The sequence below is a fragment of the Procambarus clarkii genome, chromosome 40 (assembly GCF_040958095.1).
Source record: "Procambarus clarkii isolate CNS0578487 chromosome 40, FALCON_Pclarkii_2.0, whole genome shotgun sequence".
In the NCBI taxonomy this organism is placed as follows: Eukaryota; Metazoa; Arthropoda; class Malacostraca; order Decapoda; family Cambaridae; genus Procambarus; species Procambarus clarkii.
The window spans coordinates 1,773,165-1,799,397 of record NC_091189.1 but is presented as its reverse complement, the minus strand read 5'-3'; the positions used below and the strand labels follow the sequence as shown (position 1 = coordinate 1,799,397).

General features: G+C 41.5%; 1 protein-coding gene across 6 annotated transcripts in view; it reads right to left on the bottom strand.

Annotated features, from left to right (window-relative positions):
- LOC123757808 (protein bric-a-brac 2) overlaps positions 1–26,233 on the bottom strand; it is a 135,749-nt gene that overhangs the window by 70,698 nt on the left and 38,818 nt on the right. For all 6 annotated transcript variants that reach the window (XM_045741647.2, XM_045741650.2, XM_045741648.2 and 3 more), the window contains one exon: positions 10,467–10,518. In XM_045741647.2, coding sequence (XP_045597603.2) covers positions 10,467–10,518 — 52 coding nt within the window. The remainder of the gene's footprint in view (positions 1–10,466; positions 10,519–26,233) is intronic.

Genomic DNA, 26,233 nt, shown 5'->3' with positions numbered 1-26,233 from the left:
GTAGATTACCTTGAAAGAGTTCTGGTTTAAGATTATAAACGATGTTCCAAGGTTTGTCAGCATCCCATATGCTGGCAGTGTCAGCCGCCTGTTTATGTGCCTCTGGTGTTAATATTGGAATTAAAGGCTGTCCCATTTTTAACTTTCTTTCTGATTACTGAACTTGCCTTAGCCTTATTGTGTAGATACCTCCTGGTTTCATTTGCCCCTTTTCCATCTTCATTACCTTACACTTGTTGGGATTTAATTCTATCAACCATTTGTTCTCCCACTCTTGGAGTTTGTCACGATCCCTCATGTAACTTTCTGCAGCCTTCCTCTGTTATTTTACATTTCTCATCAGCTTTGCGTCATCTACAAACATTGACAAATACGAGCTCACTGCCATACGAGCATACGAGCTAGGTCGGTCACAGCAGCGGTCTCAGGACTTGACCTCCCCTTGTTACATTCCTCCAGCTTCAAACCTCATCTCTGAGAGGCTGTCAGGTGTGGAGGGTTGTCAGTTTGTGGAATGAGGTGGCTGGGAGGTCACGTGTAAGTTTGTATGGAACCAGGTGTGTTGGTTTCTTGGATTGTCAGGTGTTGTTCATGAATGTGGTAGTCAGGAGTGGTGGGATGAAGGTGTCTTGTGGTCATATGTGGTAATAAAAGGTCAGGTGTACTATATGAGGCACCTCGGCCACGCTTCCATGACGATAGCTTGATCAGCGAGGCTGATACTAGGAGGGTTCTGCACTTCTAGCACAATCCGGCTGATCAAACACCTCTTAGAGGAACTTGGCAGGCTCCTTTCCATCCCCAGGCAAGGACTGTTACGTACCCTTATAAGATACGTAAGTGAATATATTAATATGTACATTTATAATTGTATGTAAATTACAAGCATGTATATTGTTATACTTATATGTTCTATGCAAATGCACATTCATGTTACAGTGTTGGCGTTAGGCCCAGCGTATCGTGGGAATGATTGTTTATTTCTTTGTGTGATCAGTTTTCCCACGGGAACTAATGATTTATATGTGATCATCAGTGGGTAACAGAGTGAAATAATAATTGAGTGAACTGTATCTGGCAAATTGTCGTGGGATCGTCCGTTGCTGGGGTGTGCATGCCATTATGCTATTCTGTATGCATATTTTAATTACTATGTAAAGAAACACGTACTTTTGTTGTCTATATCAATATGTACTAATTATTCATTAAGTTAGTTTAAGATTACTCTTGTCACAATGTAGTGCTCCATTGTTGAAATATTAATAATTGTAACTTTGGCAATTTATTCGCGGGGCAAGGCAATGTGTTTTTTGACTCTCATATTGGAGTTCAGTAGCTGAGCAGAAACCGGGGAGATAACACTTGTTGGAGTTAAGTCATTCTTTTATTCTAGCCATATAATTATTCTTAGTATTGATTTAATGTCTGGAAGTTACAGTGATATTTTTTAATGTGATATATTGTGACCATATAATCATCTGTTTGCCTTTGAGATTTATTTAATATAAATTATATATATATACTTAGTATCTTTATTCTTCAGTCCTATGAAGATTCTATTTTATGCTCATTACCCATTAAGGGGTTATACTGGTGATTCGCTATTGAGAACAGCAGTTGTGTCGTATCCCTAGACTTATTAAAGTTTGGCTGCTGTAGGATCACGAGCCGTAACGTACGATAGGTAACAAAGAGTTATGGGGGCCTGTGCCGGGAAATATTGTCCCACTTTAACTTAACTATGCTAATCTAACCTTGCCTTCCTAGGTACCAGTGTCAAGTGTCTGTGTGTTTCTTAAGAACTATTCCATGTGCCAAGCAAGCCTTCCTGTGTGTCAAGTAACAACGTTTCACGATTTTGAGGTAAGTCATCCTATATATTTTGTTTGTGCAGTGAGGCCAAGCGAATTTTCAGTGTGGTGACAATTTTACAGTGAAGTGTAGTGCAGTGCCATTGTGTTAATTAATTTTGTGAATCAAGTGCCAAGTGTTAGTAACGATGGAGGAGAAAGTTGCAGCGTTGGTGGCTCACCCAGACTTTGAAGGGATTCAGAACCTTAAAAAGACTGAGTTAATACAAATGGCAAATCATTTGGATTTGACCGCCAGCAATAGAATGGTTAAAGCCCAAATATTGAAAGTCATTGTGACGCATTTTGTTGAGAATGGGGATTTAGATGAAGAAATTCTAGAAGAGTTAAGAGAGGAGTCGAGTGATCAGATGACGTTAAAGCGTCTTGAGTTAGAAGCGCAAATAGCCCATGCTAAGCTTGAAGCTCAAAAGGAACAGCAAATATTAGAGGCTGAAGCTCGTCAAAGAGAGATTGAAGCTCAACAGCAACAGCAAATATTAGAGGCTGAAGCTCAGCAAAGGGAGCTGGAGACTAGGCGTTTAGAAATTGCGGCACAAAACCAGAGAGGTTTAATTGAGTTGCAACTTGAAGCCACAAAGAAGCAACAATTAGAGATTCAACAACAAATGGCTGACACTAACTTCAGGCTTGAATCACAGCGTATGGCAGCTGGGCATGGAAATACTAGTAATGTTTCAACAAATAGTGATAATAATCCCATCAGGATGAATAAGTATATAGAGTTGCCCAAGTTCAATGAGGAAGATCCTGAGGTTTTCTTTGCACATTTTAATAAAATTGCCATCAGTATGAACTGGCCAAGGGATCAGTGGGTAGCCATTATGCAGTCTCAATTCAAGGGGCGTAGTCAGGAGGTTTTCACATCCCTCCCTGACGCTCATAGTTTTGATTATGACTTTGTAAAGAAAAGCATCCTCAATGCATACCAACTAAATCCAGAGGCACACAGGCAAAAGTTCAGGAACCTAAGGAGAATCAAGGATCAGACAATAGCCGATTTTACTCGTCAGAAGACGAATTTTTGCAACAGATGGTTAAAGTCACTTGCAGTCACTGATTTTGATGCTCTAAAGAATCTTCTCATAATGGAAGAAGTATTGTCCTGTCTTCCAGACCAGTTGTCTACTTTTATGGCAGAACAAAAGAATGTAACCGATATTGATGAGCTGTCAAAGCTCGCGGATGAGCATGAGTTGCTGACTAAGGCCCCGTTTATGGCCACTTCACCTAAGTCTAGTCGTAGAGTAAATTTCAATGCTCACCGTACTCCTTATCAGTATAAGTCTCCTCCTGGTGCGACAGTTACTCCCGTGAACTCTTCTCTTACTAACCCTAAGATGGTTACTCCATTGCCAGGATCATCTAAGCCTAGTAATGCTAATTCTAAACCGGCAGTTGGTTATACCAGTGTGTCCACTGTCAAACATTGTACCCATTGTAAGAGAAGGGGGCATGTGATTTCTTCATGTTTTAGTTTGCATCCTGAACTCCGACCAACTGGTCTTATTATGAGTAAAGGAGTGCAACCTATTAATTCTTCATGTATTACAGTCAGTCCCAATTGGATGGCTGAATTCAAACCCTATATGTCCACAGGTACCTTATTATGTACTAATGGTAGACATAAGACTGTTCAATTACTCCGTGATACTGGAGCTTCACAGTCTCTTATTACCCAGAAGGTACTTGATGATGTTGACACCCGAGATCTGGGTGAAGTTGTGCTTCTCCAGGGTATTGCCGGAAGTGTGCAACCAGTGTCCTTATTGCAAGTTAACCTTGATTCTAAATATACTTCAGGATGGTGTAATGTTGGTGTAAGTAAACAACTGCCCATTCCTGGGGTAGACATTATTCTAGGTAATGATTTTGGCAACCAAATGGTTGTAGGGCCCAAGTGTCCCATCATGTTAACTAAACCCCATAATGTATTAGCTCAACCGGAAGCAGATGATGATATTATTTACCCTGCTTGTGTTGTTACTAGATCAATGGGAAAAACAGGTGAGAGTAATCCTGTCTTCACTAAGGTTGCTGATCCCAAGACCAGGACCCCTTCAGTAAAGGAGTGGGAGGTGGATCTTGAGGATTCTTTTATGACTCGACTGGATGATGAGAGTGAGGCCGTAGTAGAAGCCCCGCCGAACCTAAATCACAAGGAAAGTGAAGGTGAGGAGGCTGAACTATCTGTACCTTGCCCGCTTGTCTCCAGTGCGCCAGTTGTCGAGAGTGAGGCCGAAGTAGCTATGACTCCATTTTATTCTGATCAATCGGGAAAAGAGATCAAGCTACTAGGTTCTTGCCCGCTCGCTGCTGAGTCTGAGTCATTGCCCTTAAGTGTTGTACAGACTACTGATCCTAGTTTAAGTAAGTGTATTTCTGAGGCTCCTGATAATATTGATGCATTGGAGGAAGGGACGGGTTTCTTCTTCAAGGATCGACTTCTGATGAGAAGGTGGAGACCCAAGGGAACTCCCTCTTCAGAGGATTGTGAGATTAGAACCCAACTCGTTGTCCCCAATGATTATCGTAGGCAGGTCCTGCAGGCTGCACATGATGACCCCATGGGAGGTCATCAAGGTATCACGAATATGTACCATAAGATAAGTAAATATTTTTTCTGGCCAAAGTTAAAGAAAGACGTGGTCAGATATTGTCATAACTGTATACCCTGTCAAATTGTTGGTAAACCAAATCAATCTGTACCTAGAGCACCATTGCAACCTATTGTAGTTCCTGATGAACCATTTACTCATGTTGTAATTGATTGTGTGGGTCCTTTACCTAAGACTAAATCGGGTAACATGTTTTTGTTCACTCTCATGTGTATGACTACTAGATTTCCTGAAGCTTATGCTCTACGGAATACCAAGGCTCATAATCTCATCAAGTGTCTTGAAAGATTCTTTTCGTTGTTTGGAATGCCTAGAGTTATTCAGAGTGATAATGGGGGAAATTTCGTTTCTAAAGTTTTCAGAACTTTTTGCGAATCCCGAGGGATTCGGCACAAATTGTCCAGTCCATATCATCCCCAAAGCCAAGGTGGACTTGAACGTTTCCACCAGACCTTGAAACAAATGCTAAAGACAACCGGAGAAACTCATCCACGTAATTGGGATGAGAATCTCCCCTTTGTGTTGTTTGCTGCTAGAGAAGGGCTACAAGAGTCATTGGGCTGTTCACCCTTTGAACTAGTGTTTGGTCACCAAGTAAGAGGTCCTCTTAAAATGCTACAAGAAAAGTTGTTGGGAGATGTCTCTGTTCATCAGAGCGGATTGTACTTGAGCGAGGTCAAGGCTAAGTTGTGTCGGGCTCGTGAGTTGGCGAAAGAACATCTGGGAAGGACTCAACAAGCCATGAAAGTACGATATGACAAGAAGTTCAAGGCTAAGCTAAGGTCGTTTGATGTCGGAGATTTGGTGTTGGTGTTGAAACCTCGTATGGGGACTTCCATGTCCCATAAGTTCGCAGGACCCTACCAAGTGGTAGACAAGGTGGGAGACCTAACTTATAAACTAATTAACCCTAATCTTTCAGAACCCCAAATGACTGTGCACATTAACAGATTAAAAGCTTATGTTGGACCTGGTGTAGTAGCTTGTTTTAGTCGGGAAGAGTTACCACCTGAGGATAATTGTAGTGAGGGACATGTTGTTAATATCCCACTTCTCAGTTCCAGTTCCAATGGCAGGGAGATGCTATGTCATTTACAGGAGGAACAACGTGATGAGTTCCAGGTTCTGCTGGACAACCATACATCTCTGTTTGGGGAGGTTCCTACCCAGACCCACCTCATCACACACGACATTCAGCTCCTGGACAGCACCCCCATTCGACAACATCCGTACCGAGTGAATCCCGAAAAGAGGAAAATTATGCAAGCAGAAGTGGAATATCTGCTCCAGCATGATTTCATTCGGCCAAGTCAAAGTACTTGGAGCTCTCCGTGTTTGTTAGTGCCAAAACCAGATGGAACCTGGAGATTGTGCGTGGATTACAGGAAACTGAACAAGAACACTACAGTGGACGTTTTTCCTTTACCCTTGTTGGAAGAATGTATAGAGTCCATAGGTCATGCCGAATATGTAAGTAAGCTTGATTTGTCAAAAGGGTATTATCAAATTCCATTAACAGAGTATGCTAGAGAGGTTACTGCTTTTGTTACACCTGATGGTGCGTATGAATTTAATGTCATGCCATTCGGTTTGAGAAATGCACCTGCTACTTTTCAAAGACTTATGAATTTCTTACTCAAGGATGTGCCAGATTGTAGGGCCTACCTTGATGACATTGTTTTGTACAGTAAAAATTGGGCAGATCATCTCTTAGGCCTTAAGAACTTGTTTACAGTGTTAGAAAACGCAAAGTTAACCATAAATATGAATAAGTGTAGTTGGGCAAAAGGTACGATAACTTATCTTGGCCACGAGGTGGGACAAGGTAAGATTATCCCCTTACAAGATAAGATTCAAGCCATTGTGGACTACCCAGTGTTGACCAATAAGAAAGGAGTCCAACGGTTTATTGGTATGTGTGCATACTATAGGCGTTATTGTAGAAATTTTTCAACAGTAGCTGCTCCTTTGACAAACTTGTTACGCAAGCAAGTAAAGTTTCAGTGGACACAAGATTGTCAGAATGCTTTTCAGAACCTAAAGGGCATATTGTCCACCTCACCTATTCTTGCTAGTCCCCAATTTGATAAACCATTTATATTACACATTGATGCGTCAGATGTTGGGATAGGTGCTGTGCTTATTCAAGTTGGTTTAGACCAGATTGAGCATCCTGTGTATTACTATTCCAGAAAATTTAATGCAGCTCAGAGAAATTATTCCGTGGTAGAAAAGGAGGCGTTGGGTCTTATATTGTCAATCAAGAAGTTTGAGATTTACTTATCAGGAAATAAAGTGTTAGTATTTACAGACCACAACCCCCTTATCTTTATAAATATGATGAAAGTCAAGAACCAACGAATTCTGCGATGGTCATTGTTTTTGCAGGAATTTAATGTAGAAATCAAACATATTCCAGGCAGACAAAATGTTATTGCTGATGCTTTGTCAAGAAGTTTTGATGTACCATAAATGAAATGTTTCTTTTTACTTAACATTTTTACTTCTGAAAAAATGCCATTGATCTTCAATCCATTGCATTTTTTTTCTTGGAGGTGGAAGTGTTACGTACCCTTATAAGATACGTAAGTGAATATATTAATATGTACATTTATAATTGTATGTAAATTACAAGCATGTATATTGTTATACTTATATGTTCTATGCAAATGCACATTCATGTTACAGTGTTGGCGTTAGGCCCAGCGTATCGTGGGAATGATTGTTTATTTCTTTGTGTGATCAGTTTTCCCACGGGAACTAATGATTTATATGTGATCATCAGTGGGTAACAGAGTGAAATAATAATTGAGTGAACTGTATCTGGCAAATTGTCGTGGGATCGTCCGTTGCTGGGGTGTGCATGCCATTATGCTATTCTGTATGCATATTTTAATTACTATGTAAAGAAACACGTACTTTTGTTGTCTATATCAATATGTACTAATTATTCATTAAGTTAGTTTAAGATTACTCTTGTCACAATGTAGTGCTCCATTGTTGAAATATTAATAATTGTAACTTTGGCAATTTATTCGCGGGGCAAGGCAATGTGTTTTTTGACTCTCATATTGGAGTTCAGTAGCTGAGCAGAAACCGGGGAGATAACACTTGTTGGAGTTAAGTCATTCTTTTATTCTAGCCATATAATTATTCTTAGTATTGATTTAATGTCTGGAAGTTACAGTGATATTTTTTAATGTGATATATTGTGACCATATAATCATCTGTTTGCCTTTGAGATTTATTTAATATAAATTATATATATATACTTAGTATCTTTATTCTTCAGTCCTATGAAGATTCTATTTTATGCTCATTACCCATTAAGGGGTTATACTGGTGATTCGCTATTGAGAACAGCAGTTGTGTCGTATCCCTAGACTTATTAAAGTTTGGCTGCTGTAGGATCACGAGCCGTAACGTACGATAGGTAACAAGGACAGGGAAACGGTTGAGCACGTTTCCTTTCACCTGATGCATCAGTTCAACTATCAGTAAACTGCAACCCAAGAGTTAAACAACTGATGTGGATTACATCCCCGGGAAGGTCAGGAGGTCATGACCAAACAAGGCTGGCTTGTTTGGTCGTGCTCAGTAAATGTTAAGGTCGTTGGACATTGACTGTCCTGCACTTAGTTCTCTCGTTGGGGGTGAAGTGATGGTGAGGTGGTCACGTGAGAGTTGGTGAGGACGGTCAGGTGTGAGGTGGTGAGGGTGGTCAGGTGTGAGGTGGTGAGGGCAGTCACGTGTATGGTCAGGTGGGATAGCCTGTGAAACAGTACTCAGCACCAACACTAAAGGCAGCTTCACTTTATCGTATATCCACAACACGCATTCGAAGCACATGTTAAAAGCTTATTCAGATTTCACTCAAACCAACACAAAATTATGAAGTTTGACGCATAATATACCTTAAGCATTTGTATATAATGCCAAATATGTAAATTATGATCTCTAAGGGAGCGAGTTTCATCCGGGTTGTGTGTGTATCACAACGGTATATAAACCGTTTGTTCAAGCTTGTCACATCTGCCATTCTAGAGGAGCGAGACTGTGTACTCACCTTCCACGGGAGTGTGCCACGCCCACAACTGTGCGGGCGTGAGGGTAAGCGAATTGATAGTTGATTGGTTTGTTTCAGCTTTCTCCTGCCGTAGGAGCTCCTCGCGGTGTTGCGCCAGGATACGACAGATGGCGGCCTCCTCCCGCTGATGCTGGACATGGTGCCGCTGCTGCAGCTGCTCGTGGCGCGCCAAGGCAGCGGCCGCCTGCGTCGGATCCAAGGCCGCGAATTCCAGCGGATGTTTCAGTTCCAGGTGGCGCGCTATGTTGGTTGTGTTGCCCACGTACTTGATCCTAGCGGGGCAGAGGCTACACTCCACCTCAGTCCGTCCTCCCTCGGCGAATTTGGCCAAGCGCCACACTTTGCTTCTCCCTACCATGACGCCGCCACCACCACCACCGTTCTAGTCATAAACTCAACGACTTTCAATTCCCTTATAGAATCAAATGTTCAACGAAGCAACAGTTTAAGATATCAAATATGCATAACGGTTACTCGCGAAAGGTATTCTAAGTCAATAAAAAAAAGAACGTAAAAGACGGATCAATATCATCTATAATATCCACTTTATAATTGCTTCCGGAAGTGTGGGTGTGCGGTGTGCGGCCAGCAGCAGTGATCACAACCCCTCACCCTCGCACAGCACATACTGAATCCAGCACCGACTCCCTCTCTCTCTCTCTCTCTTGTCTCAAAACTTGATCGTCACGCCAACCAATCATCTTCCACGTCCGATCATCGATTCCCCAGCCGGTCAACCAATCAGCTTGCGAGGCCCAAGATCGATCAGCGCGCTGCGCACCGAGTTTTGAGATTGATCGTTCAGCTGTGATGATCAATACAGAAAGAGGTCCCCCCCCCCCCCTTGCCTCCAACACACCGTGGTGTCTTGCATTCAATACATAACCAATGATACGATAACTCGATATCTTTAATATGAATTGGCCTTCCCAGGATGTTCGACGAGGCTACTGTGTAGATGAGGCTACTCGTGTGAATGTTTACAATGTTTGTGGTACACGACGAGAGCTTGTGGGAATCAGTCGCTCATAACCAAACACAACTACAACATACACACACATACACACATGGCAACAATCTTCACTAAAGCGAAGAACATGAAACCGCCTTCTCACTTGACACTGTCTTAAGAGACCTGCACACACCCATGATCAATAATGCTTCTGAGCTGCTTAATTAAAAGGCGACTCATAGATTGCTTATGGGGGGGAATATACCAATTAATGGATAACAGGTGCCAGAAGAGATAGTGCATTACATGATACACAACCAACATATCTGACTAGTTCTGCGTGACGAACCGCAAATTGGACCGTTGTTAACATCTATTTGTTCTCGCGTTGCGATATCGTACCCAACGTGTAGGTGCAGGTATGTGTAGTGGGCACAGGTGTGTGTAGTGGGCGCAAGTGTGTGTAGTGGGGACAGGTGTGTGTAGTCGGCGCAGGTGTGTATTTGTTCCCTAATCTTTTTTTTTTTTGGGGGGGGGGTGTCTTTTCCGTCGCTGAACAGGTAAATGGAGTCTGCCTTCACTGCTTTACTCCTGGGTTCATTTCACGTCGTCACCTGACGATGTGTTGACACTTTTCATAACTCAACGTTATGAAAAGTATCAGCCATGAATAGTGTTAGTTTAAATAACCATACAATCAAGACACGGCTGAAAATATCAAATGCCAGCCTCGAAGAATAATTTAGAATAAAACAAAACATTTCCCCCTTCAATAACTGAGGAAACATTTTATGAACCGGTCTCATTAGGCTTCCCGTCGAGCATGCTAATGACTCGTGGTGTGTTGTATGAGTACCACCGGTGGTACAGAGCCACACCCTGGAGTGGATGAATGCTATGGAGCACATGTCAAAGTTGATAGACAACACCGTACTCACCATACTCGCTGTCTTTGGTGGTCGTCTCCTCGAACTTCACCTCCGGGGACGTCTGTGGGAGAGAACACAACTGGTTAACTACACAGAAGAACTCCCACAACCCCCATCCAGGTACTGTCATAACACATGTAGCCTGATGCGCATAACCACGCCATATCATTCTGTAAATTCAAAATAATAACATTAATACTAATCACAAAGTGTTCCATTTGTAAGACGAGCTGCTTGCTGCCTTCCTGGACCAGAGTCTCAGCAACACAGGGAAGGAGAATTCGAACGTTACGAACATTTCTCTTAGCACAACACACACACACGAGCGTAACTCTCATCCTGTAACTACACTTAGGTAATTACACACACACACACATACAAGATTCTCAAAGGAATTGATAGGGTAGATAAAGACAGGCCATTTAACACAAGGGGCACACGCACTAGGGGACACAGGTGGAACTTTTTTAGTGTCAGAGTAGTTGACAAATGGAATACATTAGGAAGTGAGGTGGTAGACGCTGACTCCATACACAGTTTCAAGTGTAGATATAATAGAGCCCAATAGTCTCAGGAACCTATGCACGAGTAGATTACGGTTGAGACACGGAACCAGAGCGGAACCTCATCCCCTCGCAAGAACAAAGCGAGTACGCGCGCACACACACATATACACAGGTCTTAGCAGCCGAGTGGACAGCGCTCTGGGGTTGTAGTCCTAAGGGCCTGGATTCGATTCCCGGTAGAGTTTTTTTCACCTGAAGACCCTGTTCAGTTAGCAGTAAATATGAAACAAGGAGTTATCATTATCTTGTCCAGATCTCAAACAAGCATGTTGGTAGTCAGGATTAACATTTCTAATTTTAGGATCAGAAATCACCAACTGCTATCAAACTTGTAAGAGACAGGAGCAAAAATATGACGAAGCCGTTGTAACGATTTTATTTTTGTTTCCCCGAACTTCTACAGTAAAGCGTGTGTGTTGCCACCTAAGTCACCAGTGATTCAGAGCACTGCGGAGTGAAGCCTCCTGCAACCTGCGTTGGATATATGTGCATTTAGCATGAGATCAAAAGTCGTTGTTACAAAATTGATTAACAATGCAGACGATGAATCACAATAAGGTGGCTGAAGATATGATGACCAGAGATGTGAGAAATGTCGTTGTTTCTCTATTTTCTGATGTGTGTTTGGTCATCATGATTAAAAACATTGGCCTGTTTTTTGTCACTAAATCTTTGTATCTGTAAAGAAATGCTGGATTTTTTCCTCATGAATACAGGTTAAGATTAAGATGGCGTTGGACGCGGTGCGACATTATCTAAGTCATGTTTATTTTTTGTTTAATGACTACGCGAGAGAAATTGTTTCAATGGAATAAATTAAAAAAAAATCCCTTGACTGATAAAAATGTGTTCGACCGCACCCCCTTCCATTATCTCACTGATAACGTTATCAGTGGATGAACAATTCCCGGCGAAAAGGAATACAGGAAGGAAAGTTTTAGTCACGTTCGTCCCAATGATCTGTCAAACTGCCACTATAGTACTGCCGTCAAATTACCACTATACTACTGCTGTCAAACTGCCACTATAGAATTACAGGAAACTCGATGGAAATAAAAGTTAGGCCTAAATTGAATGAAAACGTTGATTTTCCTAATCTTTATTAAAATAATTTATTTAAATCGTAATTGCATTGAAATGTGCAATGAAACTTATTATTTGAATTTAAATTTAAAAGTACCTGTATCAATTTGGTCATATTTTTTTTTCAAATACACGCCACAGTGGGGTGAGTGAGTTAAAATAATAACTTAAAGTAACTATATGGTTGAAAATATCAATATGTGGCGATGGATCACCAGAAAGTTAGGCAACTTCTGCAGTTGCCTTTGTTCTTATGTTCTTAAAGTTGACTTTGTATTATTGAACTTGGACAAACACGGAACATTTTTAACAGCAACATAAATATATGACGCAGCCTAGCCTAACCTAACCTTTTTTTTGGCAATCCTGGGCCTAACACACGTTATCTTAGACCAAACATATATAATATATATGATATACTAGGCCTAGCAATATTTAAGCTTGGGCTTAACTTTATTTTTTCGATTCAATAAAATTAATATTTACAAAAGGTGGTTTACTGGCGGGTCATCACTACTCTATTAATGTCAAATGACTTGCCACCGCCGCCGCCACATTTCATCTGGTTGATACCTGGTTGATACCTGGTTGATACCTGGTTGATGAGGTTCTGGGAGTTCTTTTACTCCCCAAGCCCGGCCCGAGGCCAGGCTTGACTTGTGAGAGTTTGGTCCACTAGGCTGTTGCTTGGAGCGGCCCACAGGCCTACATACCCACCATAGCCCGGTTGGTCCGGCACTCCTTGGAGGAATAAATCTAGTTTTCTCTTGAAGATGTCCACGGTTGTTCCGGCAATCACTGCACAACCCCACCTACCGTATATATATGCTGACTACACTTGTACTTTACTGTTGTACAAGTACATTACCTGGATGCTTGATAAGACTATACCAAGTACAATGATAAACAAACATATATGGACGCTAGATTTGAGACTCATTCAAATCAAGTTGCTGCATAAAAAATGGTTGCCAGAGCCAATGAGATTTGTGACGTGGGACATTTGTGTCAAATGCATTATTTCTTCATTATACAATGTAATAGTAATGAAATTCGACAGAGTTGTAAAAGCCTTGTCCCCCCCCCCCCGTGCATCTTCCTCTTTGTTACTATATATTTAGGCCTAGTTACTACTGTTTCTATTAGACCATTACAAATTAAATAAATTAATAATAATAAGATCTAGACATACTTTTAGGTGATTAATTTGTATATTTTTCAATAGAAAACATATTTATTTGAAACATAAACAGTGTTTTGAAAGTTGTTAAGAGTCTAATAAAGCGGGAATACTGTTAATGCTCTTCATAACGGCATAGTTGGCCGACCTCTCAGTGTTCACAAGAGAACTCGACAAACACCTCCAAAGGATAATCAACTTGCCAGAGAATCATACGTCAGGCTGCGAGCAGCCACCTCCAACAGGCTGCGAGCAGCCACCTCCAACAGGCTGCGAGCAGCCACCTCCAACAGTCTGGTTGATCAGAACACCAACCAGACGGTGGAGGCGTTGACCCTCAGAACCATTACAAGGTAACCCACACAGTTCTAAAATGGAAACATCTATCTGTTTGAGATTGAAGGATAGATGCTTGGGACCAGCTTCGTCCATTTTTAAACAGTAATTGCTGCTGGGTGCATGCCCAACATGGGAGGGTCAGGATTGGCAAACAAAAAAATTGTGCCAAGTGATACTGTGCTAAGGCCCCCCAAATTTTACAATGAAATGTGATTCGACTCTCAATTATTATTATTGTCACATAGGAAACTGTATGTTCTGATCACGCCTAAATTAAACAAAAATAATCATATTGCTTATACTTCAAACTCCCCCTACCCCCCAAAAAAAAAACTTTGATGATATGCTTCCCCTTTAGACTTTATGGATTGTGTTGAACCATGTGTGGTGTTCTTTAGTTCTAAAATTAGTGATATTGTAGGGAGAGGGGTGGAAAGGGAAGGGAGACAGAAAGGGGGTTGGGGAGGAGGGGAAGGTGGAAATGGAGGAAGAGGAAGAATAGAAATGGGGGAAAGACTGGGAGAGGGAAAGAAGGTAAGGGGAAACGGGGAAGAGAAGTTCTGTTTGCCTCCCCCTCCCCCGTCTTTATGTCAGTCAGTCTCTCTCATTTACCTTTTTATATCTCTCTCCTCCATCTCTTTCTCTATTACTTTCTCCTTCATTTCTTTCTCTATTACTTTCTCCTTCATCTCTCTCTCTCTCTTTTATCATCAGAATTGGCCTCATAGTAATCATCAGAACTACCCCGTTATCAACATCAGCATTACAATTTGCCTCATAGTAATCTATAAATAAATAAAATAAAAATTTACCGGGGGTTTGGGTCGAGGAAGAACAAAAAGTTATTGAAAGGGTTAGATCACTATTTTTTATCACGAATCTTCTCTGTATTTCTAATGTTCTCCTTGTGAAGGATTTGACAAATGAACTCTGCAAAGTTCATTTCACAGGACTACGTGGCCCGACTCTTAAGAGACGCGTTTCGTTGGTCTTGTTTACATTGCCAAAGGCAGAGTAGAAGTAATATTAATGTAATGGGAGTAGCAGAGTCCCCGTGCATCATGATTCTCCTCCCTGCACCGACCACTGTCACTGCTGTGTGTCTTAGCCTGTATATCTATCTATCTCTCTCTCTCTCTCTCTCTCTCTCTCTCTCTCTCTCTCTCTCTCTCTCTCTCTCTCTCTCTCTCTCTCTCTCTCTCTCTCTCTCTCTCTCTCTCTCTCTCTCTCTCTCTCTCTCTCTCTCTCTCTCTCTCTCTCTCACTCTCTCTCTCTCTCTCTCTCTGTCTCTCTGTCTCTCTCTCTCTCTCTGTCTCTCTCTCTCTGTCTCTCTCTCTCTCTCTCTCTCTCTCTCTCTCTCTCTCTCTCTCTCTCTCTCTCTCTCTCTCTCTCTCTCTCTCTCTGTCTCTCTCTGTCTCTCTGTCTCTCTGTCTCTCTGTCTCTCTCTCTCTCTCTCTCTCTCTCTCTCTCTCTCTCTCTCTCTCTCTCTCTCTCTCTCTCTCTCTCTCTCTCTCAGCCAGTATCACTGCTACGTGTGTCTCAGTCAGCACACACACGTTTTACATGTCAATATCTGAATTCCGCATTTTTATGAACAGATCATGAAACTTTATGGACTCGGGGAACACCATTTCATCACAATCGACATTATGAGGCTGCCATGGGAGCCGACTTACCATAAAGTAGGCAATGCTGACGACCCGATCCGCCTATGACAGCCCCCTAACACCCAACCAGTCACCCTGAAAAGTTTAAAGAGGCTAGTCCCAAGCATTTGACTTGTATGTATCGCATGTGTCAGTGTATCACCTGTCAATATGCCTCACGTCAGTAAATACCACGTTGCAATGGTCTGGGATTCAACCGTAATCAGTTTAACAATAAGCTTTTGCAATTTGCACTAGAGAACATCATATATTATTTGAGTACAGTAAGGAACGTGAAATACTGTACGCAAATTAAGCTGCATTAGCAACCCATCCTCCTAAAAGAACGTCGCATTTTGACGTATATTTTACCTAAGTCCAAAAATTGTCGTACTAGATAATGGTAGCGGCTCGCGAAATTGACATATTGTCCCGTTTTCTGTTTTGGGTACTTTGATAGATTAGGATAAGGGTACTTTAGTACGACATGTTGTTGGTTAGAAAATCTTAGGAGGACGGGCTGGCATTAGATTGAATTATATATGCATATGAGATTCTCAAGGAGTGTCTTGCATGGTTAAATTAATGTTGTATGACATGCAAATTTACCTGTGTCTCAAGAAATAGTAATAGACTAATTAAGGGGTTTAATAACATCACTTTATGATACCATATTTGACGGTTACATCTGGAAAACCAGTTGACGACGCCGAGTCTAAGAGGCAATGTTGACAGCTGCTGCACGAATTTTAAAGTTATCTTTGCTCTGGTTCCCATACTGGAATAATTATTGAGTCAACATGACTTTTCTGGTTATGTTATTAAGGGATTGCTGAAATAGTATCTAGTGAAAATTGCAAAGTTATGTTCAGGAGAAAAGTCTGATGGGGCCGACGGTTGAGAAATGTGGCAACAGCTTGCTTGATCAGCGATATTCAGCTGAAAATCCACATAATAATCTCTCTCTCTCTCTCTCTCACTTGGGGCAATTTTTGAGCTCGATATTATTTGCTGCTAATTCTACCTCCCAAATTAAATGTTTTAACATAAATTTATTATTGGCAGGAAGGCCAGACAATTGTAACTAGCAAGATTAAGACTCTGAAAATGATTTTGTCTTGGGGTTCAGAGCCAGACGCCATGGGCCCCAGCAGTGCTTAAACTGGATGTTTGCCCGGAGTGGGTCTCCTGTTTCTTGTTACATAGACAGCCAAGTTTTACTGCTAATTAGTGCATCAATTAAGTCATCAATTAATACATATAGGACTACTTTTATATGTAGTGAGACTTTACTTAGGGCAACATGTTCAGTGACAGGATCCTAGCCTGCATTAATTACTGGTGTTAAGTATAATTACTGGTGTTAAGTAATTCTAGTGATTATACGTTTGGTGCCCTGCTACACCCCGCTATCCTGGTTACTGGAGCGGCAAATTACTTACACAGGTTTGTGAGGTTAACGTAAACCCACCATTGTAGTTCTGTATATTTTTGTCTTATTATATTTTCTAGTTACTCCTTGGCCTTGCTTCCCTTGTCTCTCTAGAGCATCTTCTAGACTTAGATTTTATGCTTTTACCTGTAATGTTATGCAGTATCAGCCTGAATTCGGGGCCAGGTCTTTAGAGAGATATTTGAATTTTAAGAGTAAAGAGACAATAACACACATGCTAGTATGCGCATGTATATTATAATATATATATTATATATATATATATATATATATATATATATATATATATATATATATATATATATATATATATATATATATATATATATATATATGGAAGGGAGTACCACCTCTAGCTGGAAGAAGGGGGACCCATAGCCTCGGAGGAAACCACGCATAACGCATTAGAGGGAATGTATATATATATATATATATATATATATATATATATATATATATATATATATATATATATATATATGCGAACAAGCCTGAATGGTCCCCAGGACAATATGCAACTGAATATATATATATATATATATATATATATATATATATATATATATATATATATATATATATATATATATATATATATATATATATATATACGAGGAGGGGTGCCTATGGATAGTTTATATCTTCCTCCTGCCTGCCTTGTGGTGATTCCGAGGATCAACGTCCCCGTGGACCAGGCCTCTTGGTGGTCTTGTCAACCAGACTGTTGGACGCGGTTGCTGCTCGCAGCCTGATGTATGAATTACAGCCTGGTTGATCAGGTATCCTTTGGAGGCGTTGATCGAGTTCTCTCTTGAGCATCCGTGAGAGGCAGGCCAGTTATGCCACATGTGTAGAGGGAGAGTGTTAAAGAAAGTCTTGGATCTTTGAGGTTGATAAGAGTTCTCTCTCAGCATACCGATGCCACATCTGCATTTCAATGAGGCTATTTTGAACATCCTGCCAGGCCTATAGACTTCATGTGATGTTATTTCCGTGTGCAGATTCGGAGCCAGTTTATTTAACATTTTCCAAGTCTAAATTATTATAAATCTCTTTCGCCTATGTTCTAAAGAATACAGATACATAAATTTTATTGTATCTTCAGCCACGTTATTATAACTCATCGTCTGCATATAACTTTTAATCGGTCCCAATAAGTTAGATGTTTTATAGAACGGATTATGGTGGTAAAGCATCTTTGCATTTCCTGGTCAGCAATTTTTCCAACTTAGAATGCGGCTGTTATTGCGCAACAATATTGCACTCTAGTGAGCATTAGTGTCTTGAAAAGTATCAACACTGGAATGGCATCCCTTGTTTTGAAGGTATGGTCTTCCGACATTATGTTGTTGCTGTTGTTCAGCTACTGGGAACAAAAAGTTCCACGTAGCACGGGCTATGGTGAGCCCGTAGTGGACTTACCTGGCACAGGAGCGGGGCTGTAACTGGTCGTAAGTCTTCCGACATGATTACTCCTTGATACTTTATATTGCTTTTTCTTTCTCTAGTGTGATTTGACTTTGCTTTATATATATGGTTTCCGTTTTTATACTTTTGTTTTATCATAGCGCAGAAGCTGAAACTTACCTTCGTTATAGAATGTATTATTATAGAATGTCCCATATTGACTGCCACCCCCCCCCTCCCCACCGGGGTGAGGTATGCTGAACTCTGTAAATATTATCTGAATACTGGAACACTTAATTCCTGCTTAATACTTGACGATATACGGGACTTGTATCCAAGATTGATTTGTTATATAGTCAATGTTGCAGTTATAAAGTATATATAGTATATAGTATATATTACACAACGTTACATAGTATATTACATCACTTATGTAATATACGTGATGTAAGTATAACTTGAACTTGTAAAAGCACTATACAGTAATCACCTTAAGTGGGTTAAGTGCTTCGTAACAAACTAGTTTCTATTCCAACTATCTTATCCTATCCAAGTAGGAGAGACATAAACATGTATGTGTAAGTATATATATATATATATATATATATATATATATATATATATATATATATATATATATATATATATATATATACATATATATATATATATATATATATATATATATATATATATATATATATATATATATATATATATATATATATATATATTATTAAATATGACCGAAAAAGTAAGATTAATAATTCTAACACGAATTTTCTCAATCTTTCGTACATTACGCTTCACTGTTGGAGGTAAATCAAAAATCACTTCTCCAAAATTCATTTTTATTTCTAGTCTGACGCGACACGGGCGCGTTTCGTAAAACTTATTACATTTTCAAAGACTTCACAAATACACAACTGATTAGAACGTATCTCTGATTTTATATCTACATTTGAGTGAGGTGGGAAGGGTGATGTGGCATTAACACAAGACAGAACAGGAGGGGATATTAATAGGGTATTAAAAGTATCAACACAAGACAGAACAGAAACAATGGGTATTGAATAGAAGTGTTTGTAGAAAGCCTATTGGTCCATATTTCTTGATGCTTCTATATTGGAGCGGAGTCTTGAGGTGGGTAGAATATAGTTGTGCAATAATTGGCTGTTGATTGCTGGTGTTGACTTCTTGATGTGTAGTGCCTCGCAAACGTCAAGCCGCCTGCTATCGCTGTATCTATCGATGATTTCTGTGTTGTTTACTAGGATTTCTCTGGCGATGGTTTGGTTATGGGAAGAGATTATATGTTCCTTAATGGAGCCCTGTTGCTTATGCATCGTTAAACGCCTAGAAAGAGATGTTGTTGTCTTGCCTATATACTGGGTTTTTTGGAGCTTACAGACCCCAAGTGGGCATTTGAAGGCATAGACGACATTAGTCTCTTTTAAAGCGTTCTGTTTTGTCTCTTTAAAAGACATTAGTCTCTTTAAAAGAGACTAATGTCGTCTATGCCTTCAAATGCCCACTTGGGGACTGTAAGCTCCAAAAAACCCAGTATATAGGCAAGACAACAACATCTCTTTCTAGGCGTTTAACGATGCATAAGCAACAGGGCTCCATTAAGGAACATATAATCTCTTCCCATAACCAAACCATCGCCAGAGAAATCCTAGTAAACAACACAGAAATCATCGATAGATACAGCGATAGCAGGCGGCTTGACGTTTGCGAGGCACTACACATCAAGAAGTCAACACCAGCAATCAACAGCCAATTATTGCACAACTATATTCTACCCACCTCAAGACTCCGCTCCAATATAGAAGCATCAAGAAATATGGACCAATAGGCTTTCTACAAACACTTCTATTCAATACCCATTGTTTCTGTTCTGTCTTGTGTTGATACTTTTAATACCCTATTAATATCCCCTCCTGTTCTGTCTTGTGTTAATGCCACATCACCCTTCCCACCTCACTCAAATGTAGATATAAAATCAGAGATACGTTCTAATCAGTTGTGTATTTGTGAAGTCTTTGAAAATGTAATAAGTTTTACGAAACGCGCCCGTGTCGCGTCAGACTAGAAATAAAAATGAATTTTGGAGAAGTGATTTTTGATTTACCTCCAACAGTGAAGCGTAATGTACGAAAGATTGAGAAAATTCGTGTTAGAATTATTAATCTTACTTTTTCGGTCATATTTAATAATATATGTCTACAGGAAAGACTGCTACCAAAATATACTAATATATATATATATATATATATATATATATATATATATATATATATATATATATATATATATATATATATATATATATATATATATATATATATACAGACAGCCATGGGTCCATGTACCTAGCTGTCCACGTGTCACTCACGTGGCTCCAACAGCCAGGTGATTTGATGAAATATCTGTACCATTGAGTGCTGGTACAGTCAGTATGGTCTAGTTATCTTGAGGTTATCTTGAGATGATTTCGGGGCTTTAGTGTCCCCGCGGCCCGGTCCTCGACCAGGCCTCCACCCCCAGGAAGCAGCCCGTGACAGCTGACTAACACCCAGGTACCTATTTTACTGCTAGGTTAACACGGGAGACATCTCCCGTCACGCAGGGTGCAGTCGCACCTCCACAGATCTCCAGTATCAGCTATTGATACTGGTAATGGCTCAAAAGGGCCACCACTTACGGGCTATTCATGCCCGTGCCACCTTTTGGGTGGTTTAATCTTCATCATTAGTCTAGCTCACGGGAGACATCTCCCGTCACGCTGGGTGCAGTCGCACCTCCACAGATCTCCAGTATCAGCTCTTGATATTGGTAATGGCTCAAAAGGGCCACCACTTACGGGCTATTCATGCCCGTGCCACCTTTTGGGTGGCTTAATCTTCTTCGTCGTCGTTCATCACTGCACGGGAGACATCTCCCGTCACGCAGGGTGCAGTCGCACCTCCACAGATCTCCAGTATCAGCTCTTGATACTGGTAATGGCTCAAAAGGGCCACCACTTACGGGCTATTCATGCCCGTGCCACCTTTTGGGTGGCTTAATCTTCTTCGTCGTCGTTCATCACTGCACGGGAGACATCTCCCGTCACGCAGGGTGCAGTCGCACCTCCACAGATCTCCAGTATCAGCTCTTGATACTGGTAATGGCTCAAAAGGGCCACCACTTACGGGCTATTCATGCCCGTGCCACCTTTTGGGTGGTTTAATCTTCATCATTCTAGTGAGTCTAGCTCACGGGAGACATCTCCCGTCACGCTGGGTGCAGTCGCACCTCCACAGATCTCCAGTATCATCTATTGATACTGGTGATGGCTCAAAAGGGCCACCACTTACGAGCTATTCATGCCCGTGCCACCTTTTGGGTGGCTTAATCTTCATCAATCATCAATCAATGCTAGGTAACAGGGGCATAGGGTGAAAGAAACTCTGCCCATTGTTTCTCCCCGGCGCCCGGGATCGAACCCGGGACCACAGGATCACAAGTCCAGTGTGCTGTCCGCTCGGCCAACCGGCTAGTTGGTATAATACTGGATACGCAAAGGTGCATGGAGCCCTGGCTGTCTGAGTTCGAATCCTTCAGGGGTGAGGAGTTTTCGGTTGTATATTGGCTTGAGAACCATTCAAGCTTCTTCGCATACTGTATATTTATGTATATATGGCTGAAAACTCAAAATGGTCCTGGGGACCATTCAGGCTTGTTCGCACTTATGTATATATTTGTAATCTTGTCAGAATAGCATTAAATTCATCTTTGTAAACGCACATTAATCGCATTATGTGAAAAAAGAACATACCTCGAACACTGTTTATGTAGGAGAGATACACATTTATGTAATTATGTATGTTCGTTAACATTATAAAAGCACTACAGTCACCTTCTGCGGTTGATTGCTTAATAAATCAGTAATGTCTATCACATCTCCAACCCTATTCCATGGAGGACTGAAGAACATGTACATATGCTGGTTAGTACTGTAAATGTATGGCCACGTCTGTGGTTGAAAAAAAATAATAAAAACTCTCCCCCATCTCCCTCCCCACTACCACCACCCTCGAACAGTCAAACATTGACATTTGTATACATGTAGAGTGGGTACCCACCTGCAGCCCCCCCCCACCTCTTTCCACCTCCTCCCCATTCCTACGCATCCCCTTTGCATCCCCCCTCGTTCGTCATTCCCCCTTCCCCCTGGTTTACCCATCTGACCCTCCGCCTCTTTCCCAACTTCTTGGTCCACTCTTTCGTCCCTTTCCTCGTCCCCCTCACCCCCCCCTCCCTCCCCCCCTCCCTCAAGAAGCAATGAATCAGCTTCAAGAGTAATCTCTCAGATTGCTTTTCTCCTGTTCCTTCTCTTTTTTTCCCCTTATTGCTTTTCTTGCGATCACTAAGACGCCACATTAATCATACAGAATATTTGATTTTTGACTCCATGAAAATCTCTTCGGGCGTTTAAAATTACTAACATATACTTAAAGCATTTAAAATACGCCTACCCTCCCAACCACCTATGTCCGGTCCATACCCTAGACCCTTCCCCCTGCAAATTAAGGTATGCCATGATAGACTGCACACCTTCACAGAGTGCCGGGAGTAGGCTGAAGTACCTCTGAAGCATCACGTCCCAAACCAGTATTCATTTAGCTGAGCAAGTTACACCGATGAAGTACCTACCCGCCAAACACACACCGAAACTACGACGTTGGTACAACGTTCGAACAAGTTTTAACACCTCCTAACCAGTTATAACAACCAATATAGCCAGTTGTAACAACGTTCTAATACGTCATAAACACGTTAAGCCAAGATGTAACAACTTTATTACAAGTTGTAACACGCGGAAAAAAGAGACAGTTTCGGTTTGTGTTTCCACGGAACACATACATCAACAGGTCTGGCAAGTTATTTACCTTAGTTCACATGAAGGATACAATGATACAAGTTACAAGGGTACGAATCTAAGCACAATATAACAGCTAACGTCGTAGTTTGTCAGTCCGTAAATAAAATATAACTATTCTGCCTAATCAGATGCATACGAGCTCAGGACTGGTCGATTCCGTACAAAATACGACCTATTAGCTGACAGAACGGGTCGTGGACCCCAGTGGAGGATTTCTCGGGGAAAATGGTTATCCGGCATCTCGGCCCACACACCAGCCGGGGCAATCATCTCTAATGATAATTACTTTAATGACAGATGATGATAATCATGATGGAATTATTCTGATGGAGACGGATGATAGCTACGACCCTGCCGGCTTTGTTATCCGCCACGGCTACCTCCCTTGGTGATGGTGTGGTGGTGATGTTGGTGGTGTGGTGTTGGTGGTGTGGTGGTGGTGTTGGTGGTGTGGTGGTGGTGTTGGTGGTGTGGTGGTGGTGTTGGTGGTGATTGTATTTACCATCTGTGCCTGCAGGATCGAGCTGCTAGCTCTTGGACCCCGCCTTTTACACGGCCACTTGTCTAACGTATTGACTTTCGACCTGTCTATCACTTCAACTACATGTTATTCTCTCTCACACTCACACACATCCCCAGCTGTCCTACTTCCAGGTACCTGTTTACTGCTAGGTGAATAGGTGCATCAGGTGAAAGAAACTGGCCATTTTTTTATAGTATAGTGAGGTTGTGATCAGTGTCGGTGGTGAACAGAACCTTGACCAGTGATTTACCTACAACAGGTTTCTCGTGTTCTACTCCCAAAGCAGGATCACAGGGCCATATACCATCTCTGTGAAGATTTGGTTGGGATGACTGTTGCTGGCAGCTGCCCGCATGACTACACAAGTCACCACACCGTTAACACTATGGTGAGTGTCAACACTATCACCCAGTTGATCCGGCAACCCCTGCAGGAACCTCTCTTAAGTCCCTCTTGCAAACCTCAACCTTCAGGAGATTACACATTGGTGGGCGCGTGGTAGCCCCCCCCCCCTCACTGGGGCTACTTGTAGCCCCCTGCTTGTAGCCCCCCCCCCTCCGGTAGCTTGTAGTCACAGGGGTCTATTCTACACGTTATGTCAAATCTTTCGCTCCAATCATTTATTTCATTGTGCTATTGGGACCTGACATTCGAGCATCTTCCATGTATTATTAATTGGGGTTACCCGGTAGTGCCCGGGTCTCCCAACATTTAGGGGTGTGGAGGTCCCAGCAGACAAATCTTGCTATTAGAACATGCATTTTCCATATCAAAATCTGAATTCTGTTGAAGAGATGGTCAAACTATGGAATCGATGCGCCACCTTTCATCTCCAAAGAATTGCCGAGGGAGCCATGGAGTCACCCTCGACCCGCTTAGAAAAGTCCCGCCTGTAGTCCCCACCGACGCCGGCCTCTAGCTCCTGGCCTCCAGGCTTTGATACAGACATTCTATTTCATATAGATTATATATCTCAACATTCGGAGGGCTTTGAAACGTGTTTTAATGCCCGTGTGTGTGTGTGTATCAAAACATCTCTGTATATACCTTCAATATCAGAGATCTCGATATAAGACTAACATGTACTGTATGTACATACTGGCTGCCTCTCCCCCGACACAATGAATTATGAATTATTGACGAGTTGATGATGAGTGTGATGAAGGTGTGACGACGTGTGGGTGGGGTGGGGGGATGGTGAAGATGTGGGGGGATACATGAGACACAGAGCGCCCCGGGTGCCGCCGGGTACCTCTAGCAATATTACCCAAACAAAGGAAGGCTCGCGGGTACTCCAGGAAGATCACGAAAAAGCTACAAAATCTGAGGACAGGTGTTACACATGTTGGTAAACACACATGTGTATGATAACGAGAATAATGAACATGCAACATCAGCTCGCTAACGTAGACATTGTTAAATATATTTAACAAAGAGGATCTGGGAGTAATGGTTAATGCATATAAGTTCAAAATTACAATATATTACTGTATCTAATGGATAATGAGATACATGGTTTAATAGGCCTGTTTAGAATCACTAGCAATAATAGGCCATATATTTTACAACTGTATCATGAGCTAGACACCCTTCACACGGTATGCGAAGTACAGTGACCGGTGGTGGTACAGTGATCAGTACGGGGACGTTACAGTGACCAGTACGGTGGCGTACTATCCTGGATAGTACGATAATGATGATATTATCGTACTATCATGATAATGATAATGGTAATCAGTTAGGCAAGGTCGTTGTAGTGATGTCTATAACAATCACCAGGAAGTTGATGGTAATTACTGATGACGTCATAGCGATCAGCTGGCGATAACTACCGTGGTAATTACCTCTTATGATGACGTCATAGTAATTCAGCTGGCGATAACTACCGTGGTAACTACCTATTATGATGACGTCATAGTAATTCAGCTGACGATAACTACCGTGGTAACTACCTATTATGATGACATCAGCTGGTGATAACTAGAGTGATAACTGCTATAATGACGTCATAGTGATCAGCAGTTGAAGACTAGCGGGTTGACTACCATAGACACATACCTATAGATACATAGACACATACCATAGACACATACCATAGACACATACCATAGACACATACCATAGACACAAATACTAGTCACAGCTTCGTGTCATCCTTTGCAAGTGATACCAAAATCAGCATGAAAATTGTATCTATAGAAGACGCTGCAAAACTTCAAGCAGATAAAAATAAAGTCTTCGACTGGGCAACTGAAAATAACATGATGTTTAACGGTGATAAGTTCCAGGTACTCAGGTATGGGGCAAATGATCTTTAACGAAATAGAGGGTACAGGACACAACCAGACTTATAGAAGTAAGCAACATGTAAAAATCTGGGAATTATGATGTCTGACGACCTGATATTTAGTGAACATAACCGAGCAAATATAGCGGCGGCGGCCAGGACAATGACTGGATGGATTATGAGAACGGTCACATCCAGAGATCACTACAGCAATGCTAATACTATTTAAATCACTGATGCTGTCCCGTCTTGAGTATTGCTCAGTATTCACTTCCCCCTTTCAGAGCGGGAGAGGTCTCTGAATTAGAGGGAATACAGAGAACATATACGGCACACATAGACACGATAAAACACATGGACGAAAC